The 21,872-nt window shown below is 44.1% G+C and overlaps 1 protein-coding gene across 1 annotated transcript in view; it reads left to right on the forward strand.

The window, feature by feature from the left end:
* grip2b (glutamate receptor interacting protein 2b) overlaps positions 1–21,872 on the forward strand; it is a 146,597-nt gene that overhangs the window by 123,459 nt on the left and 1,266 nt on the right. The window contains exons 21-23 of the mRNA XM_059944303.1: positions 573–684; positions 10,758–10,982; positions 15,288–15,434. Coding sequence (XP_059800286.1) covers positions 573–684; positions 10,758–10,982; positions 15,288–15,434 — 484 coding nt within the window. The remainder of the gene's footprint in view (positions 1–572; positions 685–10,757; positions 10,983–15,287; positions 15,435–21,872) is intronic.

The following is a 21,872-nucleotide window of genomic DNA, read 5'->3' on the forward strand; positions in this document are numbered from 1 at the left end:
TTGCATCTTTGTGCTTCGCCGGCGCTGGACTATTTCCTCACTGTGTTGTCTTCATTTTTTGTTGGCAGAACCATGAACCTCTTTCCTTGCTACAATCCCACCTGACATCTGCCCACAGCACTTTCCCACAACCACCAGAACCATGTTCCAACCCCTGCTCCCCAGCAAGAACACAAGCAATTTGAGAGCACGTGTAGGCCACCCGGCCCCTCCATTCCATACAATCATGTCTGCTCCCTCCCAGGCCTCAACCCTTCCTCTGTACCAGTTCCCCCTAGCCCTGAATTCCTCGATCTTTCAAATATTTAACAAATTCCTTCATAGATGCCTCAACTAAGAGCAACCTCCACTACACTTGGGGGGGGGAGGGGGCAGATAATTCTGGATATTCCCCACCAGAAAACTTGCAGAGCCGCAGTTCTCCATCCTGCCCCCCATTCCCCTGGCCTTCCAACCCCTTCCTCTCCTACATCTCTCCAGGTTCAGTTCAGACGGGGAACTGTGACCTTCGCCCACTGGTGCTGAGGGCGTAGAGTCGAAGATACTGACTCTTTGGTTCGTCCGTTAAACAGATACCTTAGCAATCACAACGGACTCGAGCAAGAACAGGAAGACAAATTTTGGTCTCAGGCCTTGGAAGATTTAGAAACTTGCGGACAATCAGAGCTGTTAAGAGAAATTGAGGTAACTCTCCTCTTGTTTTATTGTTATTTTACACTGTGAAGTCCTGGGTTGAGTAACCCTCCTTGCCCTCACCTTGATTGGAGACTGGGGTAGGGTGGGTGGTTATTGGTAATCTCTAGACAACACTCCTGCTCAGATCTGGATACAGTGAAGATGGAGAGGACTTTCCCATCAGTCGGAGAGTCTGGGATCTGATGGCAATAAAGAGAAATCCCTTTAAAACTGAGCTGAGGATGAAGTTCGTCAGTTGTGAATTTGTGGAATTCTTTATCACAGAGGGATGTGGAGACCAAGTCACTGGGTGTATTTAAGGCAGAGATTGTTAGGTGCTTGATTGGTTTGGAGGTTAAGGGTTATGGGGAGAAGGCAGGGGAATGAGGTTGAAATAAAAGCCACAATTGAATGGCAGCATGGACTTGATAGGCCGAATGGACTATATCTTTACTCCGATATCTTCGGGTCTTATAATAAATTTCCAGATAAGATCAAAGATAGAGCAGAAACCATGGTCCTTCGGAGGTTCAGGGAATGAAAGGTTCAAAATAAGAGGAAGTAATTGATGGCTGTGGGTCTGTACTCAGTAGAATTCAGAAGGATGAGGGGGTTGTCATTGAAATTTACTGAATACTGTATTGAAAGTCCAGGACAGAGTAGATGAGTAGAGTTCAAAGTAAATTTATTATCCAACTATGTATATATCCCAACATACTACCTTGAGACGTATTTTCTTGCAGGCATTTACAGGAAAATAAAGAAGTACAATAGAATTTATGAAAAACGATGAATAATAAAGACTGACAAACAACTAACGGGCAAAGGAAGATGAAGTGTGCAAATAGTAAAATGTAAATGAATTATACTGAGTTGTAGAATTCTTGAAAGTGAGTCTATGGGTTGCGGAGTCAGTTCAGCATTGAGATGAGTGAAGTTATCCACGCTGGTCGAGGAGCCTGATGGTTGTAGGGTAATATCTGTTCCTGAATCTGGTGGTTTGGGACCTAAGTCTCCTGCATCTCCTGCCTGATGCAGTAGCAAGAATTGAGTGTGGCCTGGATGATGGGGGTCCTTGACGATGGATGCTGCTATTTTGTGGCAGCACTCCTCAGAGATGTGCTCAGTGATTGGGATGGCTTTACCTGTGCCTGGACTGCTTCATCACTCTTTGTAGACTTTCCATTCCTGAGCTTTAGTGTTTACATACCAGGCCATGATGCAGCCAGTCTAGATACTTCCCACTGTGCATCTATAGATGTCTGTCAAAGTTTTAGATGACATGCTGAATCTACGCAAACTTCCAAGAAAGTGCAGGCGCTGTTGTGCTTTTGTTTTTACGATGGCGTATATGTGCTAGTTACAGGACTGATCCTCTGATATGTTAACACCGAGGGATGTCAAGCTACTGACCCTCTCCATCTCTGATCCCCTAATAATGACTGCATCATAGGCCTCCAGCCTCTTTCTCCTGTAGTCAATAATCCGCTGTTTGGCTTTGCTGATGTTGAGAGAGAGGTTGTTGTTGTGGCACCACTTCTCACCAGATTTTCAATCTCCCTCCTATGTGCCAACTCAGCACCACTATTGATTCATCCACCAACAGTGGAGTCATCAGCAAACGTAAGTAAGGCATTTAGCCACACAGTTATAGATATAAAAATGAGCCGAGCAGGAGGCAAAGTGTACAGCCTTTTGGTACACATGGGCTGAAGATGATTGTGGGAGAGACGTTGAGGATGTTTCCATTGAACATTAAAGATGAGCTTTATTTGTTACATGTACAATCAAGCGTACACCATTTGCGTCAAGTCAGATCAGTGAGGACTGTGCTGAACTGTAACCACACTTCTGGTGCCAACATAGTATGCCCACAACTTGCTAACCCTAACCTATAGGTCTTTGGAATGTGGGAGGGAACTGGAGCACCATGAGGAAATCCAAGTGATCATGGGGGGAATGTACAAACTCCGTGCGGACAGCAGAGGGGATTGGACTCCGAAGTTACAGCTGGCGTTGCAATAGCGTTATGCTAACTGCACCGGCAGCTTACCGTGCCATCCCCTGCTTCGTAGGAGAGTCCAGGATCCAAGGACACAGCCTCAGAATGAAGGGATGTACTTTTAAAACTGAGATGAGGGAGCGGTGAATCAGTGGAGGCTAAATCGTTGGGTGTATTTAAGACAGAGATTGATAGTTCCTTGATTAGTAAAGGTGCTAAGTGTTACAGGGAGAAGGCTGGAGAAAGGGTTGAATAAAAAGATCATCTTTGATGTGTAGAAGCTGAAGTCAGTTAGGACCAACTGAAGAGTTCATGGTTGCAGTCCATGGAGTATCTTGGACTTGACTCTGAGAGATGAACAGGTGGGATCATGGTATTAGCCAGCTTAATCTCACAGATGCTGGAGAATTAGCTTGTGGAGAAAGATCTACTTGAGATAGACTGCCCAGATGGGTGAACAGGCCTGTAGTTGCCTGGAGCACTGGAGGATGAAGTGCAGGACCATGAGAGTGGATGCATGTAAAGGATTAGGAAACAGGAGTGAAGAGGATTTCCAGCTGGTTTAAAATGATAGAGGTTGCAGAACCTGGGAGAGGGTCAGAGTGAGACAGGAAGTCTCCTGTGAGGGAAGTGATTCTCTCCCAGGGACAGGCAGTGGTCAGTCCTCTACAGATAAAGCACTAAGTCACCTCATTATTGTAAATCACCTGAACACCTCAATTTGATCCAAAACCTTCAGGGTTTCCATCACTAAGTAAACCACCAGAAGCTTGTGATTAGATTTAAGGTTGTAACACACTCTGGGTCATCACCATGCTGTGTATAAACTTGCTCATGAACCCTTGCTGAATCCCCGATGGTATTTTCTAATCATCTATGTGGTGTATGTTTATGTGTGACGTGTATGGGGTGAGGTAGGCATGTGTGTGATGTGTGTGTATCCATGTATGTGTGTGTGTGGGTCTGCCCATATGCAAATGCTGCAAGGGTTAGGGTCAGGGTCTGTGTCTGTATGCATACGGATAAGTCTGTATATGTTTATGTCCATCTACCTGTGTAAGTCACTACGGCAGGGCAGTTCTGCAGTGCTGTATGTTACAATTGTATTTCTTTCCCCTTAAACTGATTTTCATATTTTTATCACTGCCTTCACTTTTTCCCTTCATTCACTATTAGATGCAATCAAATTCTCCAGCTATGATGAACTTTTAAAAACTTCCCATTTTTAATTCTACCTTTATTGTTTTTCCTTCCTGTGATGAGTACAGAATCTGGGTTGTCACTCCAGCTGCTTTATCGGTAATGTCACCTTTCAGATCAGATATCGACCAAGGTCCTCTCTCAGCTCTCAGACACCTGACACTGTCCAAAGGACACCAGTGTCCCAGCCAATGGTTGTCCTGATCAATATTTGCTTAGCAACTGACATCACTTGTATAGATGATCTAGGTAAACCTTGCCCAAATTGGTGATCATCTCAAACAATTATCTTATGTGTCATGGGAATACTGAGCAGAGATTATTATTGATCAATGATTTAGTAACAATAATTATGGAACTTCTAAAGGAAAAAGGATGAGTCCTTTAGTTATATGTATTCATTGTTTTACTATTAATAAAAGTATACCAGAGACAGACTGAAATAAGTAAAGCATTTTAGAAAGCCTGTTAAAAATATCAATATTAATCTTTTAAAAGGACAATTAAAACATCATTTCTAAATAATATTGTTATTGTAACTATTTACTATCCAAATGCTGATCTGTAAAGATCTGGTCTGCAAAGATTGCAAAATGTATCTTCCAATGTCACACATCTTCCAATGTCACACATTCTTAACAACCGTCAAGATGGCGTGAGACTTTTCTGGTGAAGACGTCTCAGGTGATAAAATGTGATTGCTGCTTCATTCTGATAATCATAATGTAACTCTTTAAAGTGAGTGGAGTTTAGCTAATTGAGGAAGCAGCATTGCATGCCAATACCATCTTGGGCAAGTGTGCCACATGTTCAGCACCCCTGACAGTGTGAGTAAATTATCCTGTATTTCTGACAACAAAAGGACTCTTCCAAGAAAAGTCACAAGCAAGAAAAAATCTGCAGATGTTGGAAATGTAGGTGAGGACAAGACGCCATGGAGGCTGGAGGGGATAGGGTTCCTCTTGTCCGCATCTACCACCCCACAATCCTCCATGTCCAGCACATAATTCTCTGGAACTTCCGCCACCTCCAATGGGATCCCACCACCAAGCAGGTCTTTCCCTCTCCCCCACTTTCTGCAGGGATCACTCCCTGGTCCATTTGTCCCTTCCCACTGATTTCCCTCCAGGCACTTATCCTTTCAAGCAGAACAAATGCTACATCAGCCCCTACACCACCTCCCTCACTACCATTCAGGGCCCTAAACAGTCCTTCCAGGTAGGCGACACTTCACCTGTGAGTCTGTTGGGGTCATGTACAGTGTCCAGTGCTCCCGGTATGGCCTCCAGCATATTGGTGAGACCCAATGTAGATTGGGAGACCTTTTCATCAAGCACCCACCAGAAAAAGCGGAATCTCCCAGTGGCCACCCATTTTAATTGCACTCCCATTCCCATTCCGATATGTCAATCCATAACCTCTACTGTTGCGATGAGGCCACACTCAGGTTGGAGGAAAAACACCTTATATTTAGTCCGGGTAGTCTCCAACCTGTTTTCGTGAGCATCGATTTCTCAAACTTCTGGTAGTGCCCCCTGCCCACTCATTCTCCTTCCCCTTTTCCCTGTCTCACCTTGTCTCCTTGCCTGCCTACCTTGCTTCCATAGCCCCTGTCCTCTCCTATCAGACTCCTCCTTCTCCAGCCCTGTACCAATCAACTTCCCAGCTCCCAGTTTTATCTATTGCCTTGTGTTCCTCTCCCCTCCCCCCCAACTTTTAAATCTACTCCTCGTCTTTTTATTCTCCAGTCCTGTCATAGGGTCTCGGCCCGAAACATCGACTGTACTCTTTTCCGTAGATGCTCCGTGGCTTGCTGAATCCTCCAGCATCTTGTGTGTGTTGCTTCACAGAAAGGTAGCTGAATTACTCTGCAGGTTTGGGACTTACTAATAGTATCTATACCATTGAAGACACTCTCATCCATACTAAATGCAGTGTGACCCTGCTGTGGGATAAGTGATTCTCCCTTGGAACAGAAAGTGAACAGATAAAGTAATGAATCCCCAGATATTTTCTGGTTTGTAACACTATGATCTCCAACCTTGTTTTTTTTTAAATCTCCTGAACCCCTCAATTAGACTTAAGCCAGTAACATTGTAAATGAACCAACCATGAATAGGTTTCAAATATTTAACTCATTCTCTTTAGAATTCCACAATTGGATTTTTATCCACCACATGAGTAAGCAGTAAGTTCTAGATTGTAACTAATTACAGCAGAGTGACACAGCAGGTAAACTCTAGGTCCAATCCTGGCCTTGGGCACTGTCTATGTGGAGCTTCTCTCAGTGACTGTGTGGGTTTCATCTGGGTGCTCTGGTTTCCTCCCACTTTCCAAAGATGTGTGGATCAGAAGTTTAATTGGCCACTCTATATTGACCTTAGTGTATAAGCGAGGGGTAGATTTTGGGGGGGGGGAGGTGGTAGTTGAAAGGAATGCAGGGAGAATAAAATGGAACTACTGTTGGATTAGTGTAAGTAGTTGTTCGGTGATCAGCATGAACTCAGTGGGCTGAATGCCCCTGTGATGTGCTCAAACGTGGAAAGTTGCCTTTCTTCATGCCGTCTTTTGCTAATTAGTTTAAATCTGTACCTTCTAGTCCATGACCCTTCCGTGAAAAGGATAGGTCTCACAATTCTATCTCGCCCATAATAATTTTGTCCCTCTATCAGGTTAACCTTCTCTGCTTCAAGGAAAACAGCATCAGTACTTCTAATTCTTCATTTTAATGGAAATCTCCGAAGGGCCTGCCCTCCCTCTGAAACTACGTGAGCAACATTGGCTGATCTAAGGTCCTCGTGGAAAATTTAAGCCATGTGTTATATCTCCTTGCATGAATTACTTTAGTGTCCTCAATACCCTCACCCTTTTCCTATCAATTCCCCTCACTTCCTACCCCCATATTTTTCTTATTAGCTCTCAGTTCATTCTTCTCCCTTTCCCATTCTCATTCCACAACCTACAGATTCACTTTCAAGGACTCTGCAACTCATGTTCTCAGTATTATTTATTTTTCTTTATTACTTACACAGTGGTTGTTTGTCAGTCTTTATTTATGTATAATCTTCATAAATTCATATTTTATTTTTCTGTAAGTGCCTTCAAAGAACTGGATTTCAAGGTGACATACACATACTTTGATAATAAATTTACTTTGACTTTGATTTCCTTTTTCACCACATCTGTAAGTTTCCATATGCAGCCAAGATGCTTTCTACTCTCAGCCTGAAATGAGATGTAAATTCATTTCTCTGGCTCATCTTGAACCTTTTCTCTTTCATGGCCCAAGGAGTTAAGGTATTGCTTGTCATACCTTCTTCCCCTCAGGTGAGAATGAATCTGAACTGTTCTCAGCCCATTAAGAAATTAAGGGCCGTTCTTTGTTCCTGTGTAAATTTGTCTACCAGTCCCTGGTTCTAGTTAACCCACGCCAGATCACCCACTGAAGTTAGTCCTCCTTCATAAAACCCAGTTTTACTGTCACTTCCTCAGTCTGTGGAACTTGTTGCCACAGATGGATGTGGAGGCCAAGCAACTGGGTGTACTTAAAGGAGAGTTTAATAGGTTCTTGATTAGCAAGGGCATCAAAGGTTCTGCAGAGAAAGCAGGAGAATGGGGTTGAGAGGGATACTAAATCCCCCATGATGGAATGGCAGAACATACTTGAGGGGCCGAATGGCCTAATTCTGCTCCTATGTTTACGGTCCTTATCACTGATCCATTCAATTTTGACTGGTGCTGGAAAAGTAAAATGATTACGCTGGTAACACAAAGGCTTGAAAGGACAATCCGGATCTCAGATCCCAACGAGGAAGGCTCGGGATTCAGTTCATGATCTGCTATTGTTTCTGAACATAAATTACACCATCTCTGTCTAAAACAGCAGCCTTATTTACCATACACATTTATTCTGTACGTACTGCTGATTCTTTGTAACCTACCCCTACCCCCAATACTATTTCTTGCTTCCTCGATAACCATTTCCCCAGTTCTCTGTGCCCCTTACTCCTCATTTATGCTGTTTCTTGCCAGCTCCCATTCCGCTGCCTAATCAATTCAAACACCTCTCTGCCCATCCTAATCCCACCAGCCAGTGGGTCTGTGATTCCAGTTCTAAGAAGATGACGGTCCTTCTTGAACAGGTCCTTCCTGTCTCGGACCTGACCCCAATATCCCACAAAGCATTAGAGTCGGGGTTAGAAAATCTGAAGCCCTTCCTCCTTCATCTCAAGCTGTGTGCTAATGCCGCATCCTCCTCTGTCCACCCTTGTCTACCGACTTTATAGCATATAGTCCATCCAACCACCGGTAATGCGTCGCAGCCAGCTACGGTGAAGTCAATGACTGATGCGGCGTTGACTTTTATTCACAAAGCATTGGCTTGTTGGTACATTAGCATTGTTGGTACATTAGCATTGTTCACTAGTTGGTGCACTGACTATCCTCCAGTAGATACTACAAACCTTCCAAACATCCCTTGCCTTTATCTTTTTATGTATATTTATCAGTTTAAAAAAGTCTTATCACTGAGCATGGCAACAAGCCCTTCAGTCCAACTTAACCATGCCATGTCCAAGCTAGTCATTTCGCATATGCTTATCCCAGTCCCTGTCCAAATGTCTTTTAAATGTTGTTATTGTAGCTCCCTCTTATATTATTTTATCTAGCAACATGACCAATAAACATTTCTCCCTCTGAGTGAAAACTTTATCCCTCGGATCCCTGTTAAATTGTCGCCCCTCACCTTAAACCTGGACCCTCTTGATTCCCAAACCCTGGGAAGAAGACTGAGTGCATCCATAATATCCCTGTCCCTCAGGATTTTATGCTGCTCTACGTGATCTCCCCTCAGTCCCCTATACTCAGTCCAAGGCTGCTCATCCTTTCCCATGAGGCCCAGCAACATCCTTATAATTCTTTACTGCACTCTTCCCAACAGCACAATACTCCAAATGCAGTCTCATCAGTGCCTTGTACAACATCTCAGTACTGGAACTGAATACTCTGTACAGCCTTTCTGCCCACTCATGTTCCTGTTGGGCTGCTTGCCAGGAGTTCTGTCCAAGTGAAAGAAAATTTGCCCCAGGTTGCTTGGAAGTGTTAGAACCATAGATATAGACTGGGAGCATGTCAAGCATCAACTACCCATTTGGTTTTATGCCAAAGGAAGTGTAGAAGATCTGAGATTATCTTCTCCAGTAATTTACTGATGCAGATAAAGTCATGAGCTAAGTCTTTAAGAGGACTAGAGCTTAAAAGGACAGCTCAAGTTCGGCTTCAGACAAAGCTTCATTTCTTTATCACATGTACATTGAAACAAACAGTGAACTGCGTCATTTGTGTTAACAACCAACACAACATGAGGATGTGTTGGGGGCAGCCTGCAAGTGTTGTCACACATTCTAGAGTCAACACAGCATACCCGCAATGCTTGGCAGAACAACACAGAACACAACAGCAATAAAACAGCAATAGCAAAGCAAAGTGGGAGGGAGGCATAGGCTCCGGCCTGACCTCTAACTCCCCCACATTCCTGGTTATAGTTGAGGATATAAACGCCATGAAAATCATCTTTTGCCACAACTACTTCCTTAGGCAGCTCATTAAATAAATGTACCACCCTCTGGGTGAAAAGTCTGACCCTCAGAATCCTATTAAATCATTCACCGCTCAACTTAAACCTATAGCCTCTAGTTCCAGATTCGCCAACCCTGGGAAAAATACTGTCTATATTCATCCTATTTTGTAGTAAACCTGATTACCATAAATTATGTAAACATAGATTAACATAAATATTGCATAATATACAACACAGTTACCATAAATATTGCATAACAAACAACACAATTAACATAAATATTGCATAACTTATACAACACAATAAACAAAAATTGCGTAAGAACAGTTGTGCAAGTTGATAAAATATAGACTGAGGTAGGGTTAGAATCTTTGTGATTGGTCCAGAAGCTGACAACACAATAGGGTAATGGTTTGTGTAATACTATTACAGCAGCAGGCACCCTGGTTCATTTCCCACCTCTAGGAATTTGTCCGTTCTCCCTGTGACCGCGTGGGTTTCCTCGCACGTTCCAAAAGATGTACAGGTCAGTAAGTTAGTTGGTCACACTGGCCAGCACTGGCTCACTGGGCTGAAAGGGCCTGTATTCAAAATGAAACCAACCTGATGGCAGTAGCATGCTAGATAGATGGAGAAAAACAAGTTCTTCTGATAGATGTGTGTAGATCTAAGGGGTGAACTTAGCTGAAACTAGTCTACTCAGGTAATAAAAGGACTTTCATGCAAAGGGGAAGTAAACTGAGAACTTGGGGAGAATGAACTAGACCATTAGGTTTTAGAGTTTCCTCTTTGGATTGAAGGAGGATGAGAGGTGACTTGATAGAGGTGTACAAGATGATAAGAAGCATTGACAGAGTGGATAGCCAGAACCTTTTCCTTGGGCAGAAATGGCTAAAACAAGGGGCATAATCTTAAGGTGATTGAAGGAGAATATAGGAGGTTATATTAGAGATAAGTTTTTTATGCAGAGAGCGGTGAGCGTGTAGAATGCACTGACGTGGGTGGTGGTAGAGGGAGATAAGGTAGGAGCATTGAAGAATCCCTCAGATTGACACATGCATGATAGAAAACTGGACAGTGATGTGGGAAGGAAGGATTAGATTGACCTTAGTAGGTCACAAAGTCAGCACAACATCAGGGACCGAAGTAGTATTCAGTGTTCTATGTTCTAGACAGATATGGAATCAGGATAAATGGAGTGAGTTTCCCGAGCAGAGTGGGCTTGAGAGTCTCAGGGAACTGCATGTGCTGGGCTTTGTTTCCCCGTTGTCAAACCACCTGCAACTCTCCTTCTCGTTGCAGGCTTCCATAATGTCTGGAACTGAGCTGACTTTGGGAATTGACGGGCACCTGTCACAACCTGCAGACTACTCGGGCCTGGGGAAGCTGCAGGACCAGGCGGCTGCAGAGGGCCAGACAGAATGCTCTGCAGCATCCGCACTGGCAATGGACAAGGTTTTGGAATGGAAGAAGATCAAGGAGGAGATTAAAGAAATAACGTCACCCAGTCCTGTGGAGCTGCACAAGGTGAGTGTCTGTAGCTGGCATCAGACAGGCCCTGGAGCCTCCTCCCAATGGTGCTGTGGGACACAAAGTAGGAATTAAACTAAAGAGGCAGAGTAAGGGTGGGGTGTTGGGGAAAGACACCAGGGTAACTGAACAGGCAGAGAGTGAATCCGAATCACAAACTGTGAAGGGAGAGAAACACAAACCATTACTTACTGGTTGAAATGCCAATTTATAATTGCCCAACATAAACCACAAGATTCTGCAGATGTTGGAAATCCGGAGTAATGCACACGGAATGCTGGAGGAGCTCAGCAGGTCAAGCAGCGTCGATGGAGAGGAATAACAGTCATCAGGTTTCGGGATTGGAAAGAAAGGGGGGAAGAAGCCAGAACAAGAAGATGGGGGTGGGGGAGGAGTACAAGGTGGCAGGTGATAAGCGAAACCAGGTCAGGGGGAGGTTGGTGGGTTGAAGTGAGGAGATGGGAGGTGACAGGTAGAGACGGTGAAGGGCTGAAGAAGTAGGAATCGGATAGACAAGGCGTAAGGGAGCAAGGAGGAGCACCACAGGGTTCCGGAATGGCAAATAGGAAAATGGAGAGGGATAGGGGTTCAAATTATTGCAAGTTAGAGAACTCAGTGTTCATGTTATCGGGATAGCGGCTACCCAGGCGGAATATGATGTGTTGCTCCAACTTCGACTGGCTGCACAGGAAGGCCGAACCACCTGAATCCCTCCCTCAACAGCACTCCTGAGAAGTGCCAGGCACATGGCGGGATTGTTGTTGACCTTAAGATATAGGAGCAGAATTAGACCATTTGCTCCACCATGTCCCTTTCAGCACCATTCTCCTGTTTTCTCCCTTTCGACACCCTTTCTAATCGAGAACCTACCGACCCCCGCTTTAAATATACCCAATGACTTTCACAGCCACTTGTGGTAATGAAATCCACAGATTCATCATCCTCTCGCTGAAGAAATTGCTTCTCATCTCTGTTCTAAAGGATGTCCTGTTCTGAGGCTGTACCATCTGGTCCCCACTATTGGAAGAACCCTCTCCAGATCCTCTCTGTCCAGGCCTTTCACGTGCAGTGAAGCTAGGCAAAGGCAGTGGGTGACGTATGTGTGGGTCTGCTTCACTTACACTTACACATTGGTATCACAGTGAAGCCTATTGGCCATCCTGACTGAGACACACATAAACACACACTCACATGCACACTTATACACAACACAAACACTCTCTTAATTGCACATGCATAGGTCAAAGAACACCGAGGCTGTCTACAAGAAGGGTTAGAAACGTCTCTACTTCCTGAGGAGACTGAGTTCTTTTAACATCTGCCAGACGATGCTGAGGATGTTCTACGAGTCTGTGGTGGCCAGTGCTATCATGTTTGCTGTTGTGTGCTGGGGCAGCAGGCTGAGGGTAGCAGACACCAACAGAATCAACAAGCTCATTCGTAAGGCCAGTGATGTTGTGGGGGTGGAACTGGACTCTCTGACGGTGGTGTCTGAAAAGAGGATGCTGTCCAAGTTGCATGCCATCTTGGACAACTACTCCCATCCACCCCATAATGTACTGGTTAGGCACAGGAGTACATTCAGCCAGAGACTCATCCCACCGAGATGTAACACTGAGCGTTATAGAAAGTCATTCCTGCCTGTGGCCATCAAACTTTACAACTCCTCCCTTGGAGTGTCACACACCCTGAGCCAATAGGCTGGTCCTGGCTGATTTCCACTCGGCATGATTAACTTATTATTATTTAATTATTTATGGTTTTATATTGCTATATTTCTTCATTATTCTTGATCAGGGCGACTGTAACAAAACCCAATTTCCCCCAGGATCAATAAAGTCTGTCTGTCTGAATACATGCGGGCACACACACTACTGCTTGGGCAGACAAAGTAAATTTATTCTCAAAGTATGTATATGTCCTCATATATTGAGATTCAAGCTATTGCAGGCATTTACAGGAAAATAAAAAAACAACAGAATCTATGAAAAACCATATATAAATAAAGACTGACAAACAGCCAATGTGCAAAAGAAGACAAGTTGTGCGAATAACAAAATAAATAATATTCAAAGGTTACAGGAAGAAGGCTGGAGAATGGGGTTGAAAGGGGCATTAAATCAGCCATAGTGGAGCAGACCCGATGAAAACAGGAGTCCTTGAAAGTGAGTTGAGGTTGTGAAATCCGATCAGATTTGAGGTGAGTGAAGTTATCCACACTGCAGGATAATATCTGTTGTTGAACCTGGTGGGGTGGAACCTAAGGTTCTTGTTCCTCCTGCCCAGTGGCAGCAGTGAGAAGGGAGCATGGGCTGGATAGTGCTCCTTGTAAGTGTACCTGTGATGGACTGGGCTGTATCCACCATTTTCCATTCCTGGGCACACCAGGCTGTGATGCAACCAGTCAGGATACTCTCCACTGTGCATCCAAAGAAGTTTGTCAGAGTTTTAGGTGACATTCCGAATCTCTCCACACTTCCAAGGAAGCATGCTCACTCACACCCTCACTCATTCACACAGTGCAATGGTATTGGTAGTGACAGAAAGGAATGGGGATACATTTCAAATCCATCAAGGTCTGAGACTTTCAGAAGTTGCGGGAGGGTGGGGGGTAGCATTTGCTTTAGATGTTCTTCTTGGTGATGAAGGTCATGGGTTGTCAAACAAGTAAAGCACTTGGCTGCAGGCTGACGAGGTCCCCTTCAGACTGGGCACACGCTGCACGTCTCTGAGCGTTGCCAAGTATTACCCTTGATGATGGGCCCTGCTGGGAGAGGTGGCAACTGAAAGGGCTTTACCTTTGTTGTGAGAATCTGGGAAGAGAGATGGAGATAGGATGTTTCCTGCATAGGGAGGATCAGAGATCAAGAGAAGTGAATGATGCATGTGGCAGTGAGGTACCTGAGGTAGGGTGGTGAAGTTTGTAAATCACAACTGATCTGACTGAAGGAGGGAAAGGAATGAAATAGAGAGAATGCTGGGACTTCCACACAGACTGCTAGGTTGTTATAACTAAGTTGGTACAACAAATCAAAAATGTTAATGCCAATAAAAATAATTAAGAATGTAACAAACCTTGTAGCTTCAAGTACACGGGATTGTGACCACACAGGAGACAGAATATTTTCCCCCGCCTTCGTACTTTGGAACTGTAGTAAGCTCCTGATGCATGGCTGGTCAAGTGACAAAACACAGTCAAATGCCAGGGCTGTTAACTCTGTCCAAGAATCATAAACCTTTCCAGGCACCTCTGTGGGCAAATGCCACAAGACCCTTGCGAAACATGGGGGAAAAATGTGTAATTAAAGAGGAATCACTCTGCAGTTCCAGCCTCCAGCACCAAGTGGCAGCAGAGGACAGTGTAAACTCTTGTAAACTTTACCATTTAACACGATCAAGCTTAAATTCTACCTGTCGTGAACATTTAAGGACAACCTTACAATTTTAATATAAAGAATGTAGTGTCAAAGAGAATTATACTGATGAGTTACTTCATTGCATCGTTGAGCTGTGAAGGGAGAGAAACACAAACCGTGACTTACTGATGGAAATGCCAATTTATAATTGCACAGCGTAAGCACAAGAGGTTCTGCAGATGCTGAAAATCCAGAGTAATGCACACAGAATGCTGGAGAAGCTCAGCAGGTCAGGAAGCATCCATGGAGAAGAACATACAGTCAAAGATTTGGGCCGAGACCCTTCATCAGGAATGGAAAGGAAAGGGGAAGAAGCTGCAGAGGAGAGGAAGGAGTACAAGATGGTAGGCAATAAGTGAAACCAGGTGAGGGGGAGATGAAGTGAGAAGCTGGGAGGTCACAGGTAAAAAGGGTAAAGAGCTGTAGAAGAAGGAATCTCTTAGGAGAGGAGAGTGGATGATGGGTGAAAGGAAAGGGAGGGGGCACCAGAGGGGGGTATTAGGCAGGTGACGAGAAGAAAATGGATAAAGGGGATCTAAAGAGAGAAGGAAATGGAAGAAATTACAGCAAGTTATTTCAATGGATTTTCATGCCATCAGGAGAGAGGCTACCCAGGTTTTCACGCTAGGAGCAAATTATAGCTGCCAATTAGCTTACCAATACACAAGTCCGTGGCATGTGGGAGGAATCCAGAAGAAACCACATCATTGTAAGGAGCACCCAAGGTCAGGATTGAACCCATGACTGTGTGAGCCAGCTGACCTACCAGCCTGCACTGTCTAATGTAAAGAAATAGTTCATCTCTGTTATAGGCCATTCACTATTGTGAAGGGTTCAATAAATTTGCTTTGAAAGAAATCTTTAAGAAGCAACTCTCTCTTCTCAGATTACAATCCATAAACAGTCCGAGAACGAAGAATTTGGTTTCAGTATTTCCGACGGCCTTCTGGAGAAAGGGGTTTATGTCAACCTGATACGGCCAAATGGTCCGGCTGATGGCAGTGGACTCCAACCCTATGACCGGATATTACAGGTAAGGTAAAAGCACTTTTGGGGCCTGTGGGAGACTGATATTTAGTTCCCACCCCTAGTTGCCCCAGTGACCATGGTGGTGAGTTGCCGCCTTGTATCACGGTCCTCCTGCCTGTGAAGATGCACCCACAAGTGCTCGTGGGGAGGGAGTTCCAGGAGTTAGTCAATGAAGAGCTGGCAACTGAGGATGGTGTTTAACTTGGAGGGGATCTGAAGATAGTGCTGTACACGTATACCTTCTGCCCTTGTCTTTCTTGGTGGTAGAAACTGGAAGTGTTGCTGGTGCTGTTAACTGGGATTTAAGATAACTATTTCTCAGCTTGTTTATTATGTGTACATCAAACTATACTGTGAAATGCATTGTTTGTGTTAACAACAAATCTATGGATTTGGGGGGCATTTGGATTTGGATTTTGGATCAACCTATCACTTGCCAGCTCTTTTCAGATTCATTATTGCAACTGCCATCATTTGTGCTGACAACCTAGCCCAGGGGTGGGCAAACTTTTTGACTTGTGGGCCACAAAGGGTTCTAAAATTTGACAGGGGGGCCGGACCAGGACCAGATGGACGGAGTGTTTTGGTAATACACCTCATAAGAGAAAATAAACTGGGGGGCAGTTTGTAAATATGCAACCTCCCTTACTGGTTTCATGCTCCACCCTTCCTTTTCAGATTCCACCACCTACAGCTCTTTGTCATGTCCACCTATCATCAGCCAGCCTCTGCTGCTATCTTCACCCTCGTCTACCAATCACCACTCCTCACCTGGATCAACCTATCACCTGCCAGCTCTTTGTCACGTCCACCTATCATCAGCCAGACTCTGCTGCTATCTTCACCCTCGTCTACCAATCACCACTCCTCACCTGGATCAACCTATCACCTGCCAGCTCTTTGTCACGTCCATCCATCATCAGCCAGCCTCTGCTGCTATCTTCACCCTCATCTACCAATCACCACTCCTCACCTGGATCAACCTATCACCTGCCAGCTCTTTGTCACGTCCACCTATCATCAGCCAGACTCTGCTGCTATCTTCACTCTCGTCTACCAATCACCACTCCTCACCTGGATCAACCTATCACCTGCCAGCTCTTTATCACGTCCACCTATCATCAGCCAGCCTCTGCTGCTATCTTCACCCTTGTCTGCCAATCACCACTCCTCACCTGGATCAACCTATCACCTGCCAGCTCTTTGTCACGTCCACCTATCATCAGCCAGCCTCTGCTGCTATCTTCACCCTCGTCTGCCAATCACCACTCCTCATCTGGATCAACCTATCACTTGCCAGCTCTTTTCAGATTCATTTATTGCAACTGCCATCATTTGTGCTGACAACCTAGCCCAGGGGTGGGCAAACTTTTTGACTTGTGGGCCACAAAGGGTTCTAAAATTTGACAGGGGGGCTGGACCAGGACCAGATGGACGGAGTGTTTTGGTAATACACCTCATAAGAGAAAATAAAATATCATGGGATATGTAGAAAACATGTGCTTTAATTTCAATTGAAAATGAACAAATGCATTACAACAAAATATCTGTCTTTGAAGTCCCATGGTATTTAGCTATTTATTGAAATGACTTTTAAAACACTGAAAATTAAATGAATAAAATACAGCTTTTTTAATAGGAACAGTTAATATTTTAAAGCACTGAGTTATTATTTTAAAGCATGGCTTGGCTGGGTCTCGGAGTCCGTCGCTAGGCTGGGTCTTGGAGTCCGTCGCTAGGCTGGGTCTTGGAGTCCGTCGCTAGGCTGGGTCACAGATTCCGTTGCTAGGCTGGGTCTCGGATTCTGTGGCTTGGCTGGCTCTCGGAGTCCGTCGCTAGGCTGGGTCTCAGAGTCTGTGGCTTGGCTGGGTCTCGGAGTTCGTGGCTTGGATGGGTCTTTCAGTCCGTGGCTTGGCAGGGTTTGGAATCCGTGGCAAGGCAGGAGAGCTCCCTGGTCGGCGGCTTAAGTCCTGGGCAGGGCCGCCTCCCAGGCAGGACCACAGTCACGGAAAGCTTGGACCGGTGCGGGCACAACCAGTAGGGATCAAGGGGTTGGAAGTGGCAGAGGACAGGGTGGGCCGCATACTCCTGGGCAGGGCCACCCACCAGGCGGGAACACGGAGGCCCGGGTAAGACGAAATACACCTTGGCAAGTAGCGGGCACAACACATCAGAGGTGAGGGGTAGGAAGGGGACAGTGTCCCCCCGCTGGGCAACGGCAGTCCGTCCTACTACCCGACGGAGACAAGGGATCGGAAGGGAATTTGGTCCGGGGTGACTCCAAGGCTGACTCGCAGAACTTGAGGATGAAGCCGTGGGCCGTCCAAGCCGGGACGACCGGAACAAACAGAGCTGTCGGACGAAACACACGGCAAACCAACTTGTACAAGACAACCAGTGAACAGGATAAAACAGGTTCAGAGCAGGACGACCCCCCAACTTGGCTCGGTCCCAGTCCCTTATATCCACCTGCCAGCTGATAGGCAACAGGTACACCTTCTTAAGCCACGAATATCCTATTTGGCTTCGGGGTGACAGGAGAGATGGCTGCAAGCCCCGGAGTCCGGTTTCCGCAGACCGGATCAAGACCCGGAATGCAGGCTCCGGACCGAACCATAACACTAAGTGCATGGCCAGGCACTTCCGGAGTCTGTATTCCATCTGCCACTTATTTTCCCATTATCCTAATCTATCTAAGGACTTCTGTAGCCCCTCAACATCCTCAAAGCTACCTGTCAATCTTCGGATCGTCCGCAAACCTTGAAAAATATAAGCAATTCGAGAATACTTATGATGAACATGTGAGAAAAAAGAGAAATCTTTATCATTGGGGTGTTTATAACTCCAAATATCGACCAGGCCATATTCTAATAAAAAAAAGTTAATACAAGCTGCCGCTTTATTTGGAAGTGACGGATTGGTTGGTGACCTGTCAGTCGCCGGATTTAAACAACAATTAAAGTCACCACCCATGAACTACTTATATTCATTGAGATTCGGCAACTGAGAAAAAAAGTTTCTTTAAAAAATCAGAATTATCTACCTTAGGTGTGTATACACACACCAGAGCTACCTTTTGCTCGCATAATAAACCAGTAACAATTAAACATCTTCCAATGAATCAGTAGTAGTATTAAAGTGTACAAAAAGGATTTTGGGACTAAGAAATATAGAAACGCCTCTGATCTTACAATTAGACAGCAAGTGGAACAGAGTTGCTTTCTAAAAACGGAAAAACCTCTCCTCATCCTGTTTTCGTTTATGATTTTCTTGCGCAAAAATAATATCTGCATTAAGTGTTTTTGATTTCTTAAAAATCTTTTTACTGTTAATGGGCTGATTGACACCGCTCCAATTCCAAGATATTATATAAATTTTATTAACATCAATGTTTAAAATTGATTTTAATATTATATACAATAAATGTTACGTAAGCACAGATTAAGCCAAAAGACACGGGTACAACCAGAAGGACAGACACATTTACGAAAGAGAAATTCATCAAAAGAACTGCCCAATCAAGAAAGGAACCTGCTCTTATAGTCTACTTCCTCTCCCGCCTTCCAAAAGATAAGAATTAGGCGACCGATAGGGTGGTCCCATGCTAACCTAATAACCCTTGTCCCTGCTCTCCATCTTGCAGCTCCGAATACTAAAATAAAGCAAAAATCCCACGCAAAATATTCTTAATAAAAGGCACAAGCAGAATTCAACTACTATAATGTTATGTCTCAGTAATAAAAATATGAGCAACAACGGCCATCTTAGAATCAGCTACGGGATCTTAAACATATATTCAAAAAAGCGAATAAATCCGAGCAAATAATATTACAAACAATATTGTTTCTCTGGAAAAATAAAAATTAGTGAGTATATATATAAAATAGGCAAACAACAATAAGTTTTGAAACAAATAAAATAAATAAAAAGATTAACACACAACAGGTCCTACACAGACCATGAGAGTACAATACTGTAAAGGTTCCCTACAAAATAGTTATATATGTACTAACTATTAATAAGGTAAAAAAAAATAAATCAGCTACGTCCCATGCCAAAGACTGAAAAGGTATTGGGTGTGCTTAACTCAGAAGATCCATAAACAACTCGTACAGCAAATACTTCAGATTTGCCTGTTCAGTAATCGGATTAACATTAATATTTTAATCAGTAAACTTAACTTCAAGTTTTTTAATGTACTTCCATCCCTCCTGAGGAGAGTGGATTCTCAGTACCTGAGATTTTTCAGGAAAAATTGTCAGCTTTGCTGGAAAGCGAAGGGAGAGGTATAAATCAAATTTATACATTTCACACATAATTTCTCGGTATTTTCTTCCTTCGGCAAAGATTTCAGGAGGATAGTCTTCAACTATACGAATCTGTGCTGAATTAAAGATTAATTTTCGCATCTTTCTGGTTTCTCGAAGAATAGCTTCTTTCGTCGTATAATAATGCAAAGAAAGTACGATTGTTGAGGACATAGTTCAGATGAACTCCGAGAAAATGGAATTCTATGGGCTTTGTCAATTAAGGGGCTAGTTTAGAGCAGGGGTGGGCAAACTTTTTGACTTGTGGGCCACAAAGGGTTCTAAAATTTGACAGGGGGGCTGGACCAGGACCAGATGGACGGAGTGTTTTGGTAATACACCTCATAAGAGAAAATAAAATATCATGGGATATGTAGAAAACATGTGCTTTAATTTCAATTGAAAATGAACAAATGCATTACAACAAAATATCTGTCTTTGAAGTCCCATGGTATTTAGCTATTTATTGAAATGACTTTTAAAACACTGAAAATTAAATGAATAAAATACAGCTTTTTTAAATAGTAACAGTTATTATTTTAAAGTTCTGAAAATTCTGTTATCCTTCAAGATATTATCATCATCACTCTCCTCCTGACTGTCTTTATTTCAAAAACGGTAGGAGATGCAGGTCTACTTGTCCTGCTCCTTCTTATTCAATTGTCCCCTGTGTCAAAACTCAACAACAACCAGCACAAAGACAGAACAGTGACAGTGCGCCAGTATGCGGAGCGCGTTATTTGATCTGGAGCGCGTTTTTTATTTTGAGAACGTACGTGCACCTGCGCACTACTCATGTCCATCACTTAACAGAATTGACGTGTAACATGTAAGGCTTATTGAAAAAAATATTTTCAAATGCATTTTTTACATAACACAACGAAGAAACTTATTTTTAATTTCAGTGGGAACAGTGTTGTTGGTCTCCCTTTTTAGCCAGCGCATCAAAGTCTGGATTTAGTTTTGTTGTGGCGATTCTCAGGATGGATCTGAGGTGTTGGTCAGTTAACTTGGATCTGTGGCTGGCTTTGTTGATGTTCATGACGCTGAACGCCTGTTCACACAAATAGGTCGAGCCAAACAAAGAGTAAAGCGCAAATGTGGAGTAATACGCTGCACCTCAACAAAGGTCAATGTGTAGCGGTGTGCTACATGTAGCGCTAAAATTACAACACGGAGTCGGTAACTGCAGTCGAAGAAAAAAACTTTATTCGAAATCCCCAGCCTCACTTTTAAGCCTCCCTCAACCTGCCCCCCGTGGCGCAGAGGCTCCAAAGCTCTGTGCTCGCAAATCCCTGCAGGCTATCTCCCTTAGCCGGAACGTTGGCTAATTGTGAGCCGGTTCGGATGTGCCAGGAAATGGGTCGCCACAAATGTATATAGAGTGCGTCATCTATTGGGAAAACGCCAGAATTGCGGGGAAAAAACATTAACAAGGTTTATTAATATAATTTCATCAAGTTCTGCGGGCTGGATTAAAAAGCTTAACGGGCCGCATATGACCCGCGGGCTGTTGTTTGCCCATGCCTGACCTAGGCTGTGCTGGGGCCTGCACTGCTCAGCAGAACAAGACAGAATGTGACAAAACAGAACCAGTGCCAAAGCAACAACAACAAAACAAGCCCCGTTCCTCTCACCCACCCAAGTACACACTTTCTGTACCCCTTCCCCTCACCTCTTTATACTGGCCCTCTCCCTTCTGCACTTTCTGTACAGTGGAAGGGTCTCGGTCCGAAACATTGATGTCCATTTCCCTGCACAGATACTGCCCGACCTGCTGAGTTCCTCCAGCACATTATTTGCTTTTATTCTCTCCAACATTTCAGACTCTTTAATCATCCTAAGCCCTTCAGTTTCTTCATCAATCTCTCTACTTCAGAATCAGGATCAGGTTTATTATGACAGTCATATGTCAAGTAATTTGCTGCTACTTGAGCCCGGTCTATTCAACTGAGCCTCATAATTTAACACTTTTGTTTGTGCTGTCCAAGGAGCCCTTGATCTCATCCCGTGATGTACTGATGTGATGGAAGGATTTGCAGGAGGACAACGTTCTTCCGTGGATTGTAGTACATGTGACAATAATGAACCAATTTATCAATTACTAATTAACCTTTGATCAGCCTGCCCTCATG

Source organism: Hypanus sabinus, chromosome 19 (assembly GCF_030144855.1).
Source record: "Hypanus sabinus isolate sHypSab1 chromosome 19, sHypSab1.hap1, whole genome shotgun sequence".
Lineage (NCBI taxonomy): Eukaryota > Metazoa > Chordata > Chondrichthyes > Myliobatiformes > Dasyatidae > Hypanus > Hypanus sabinus.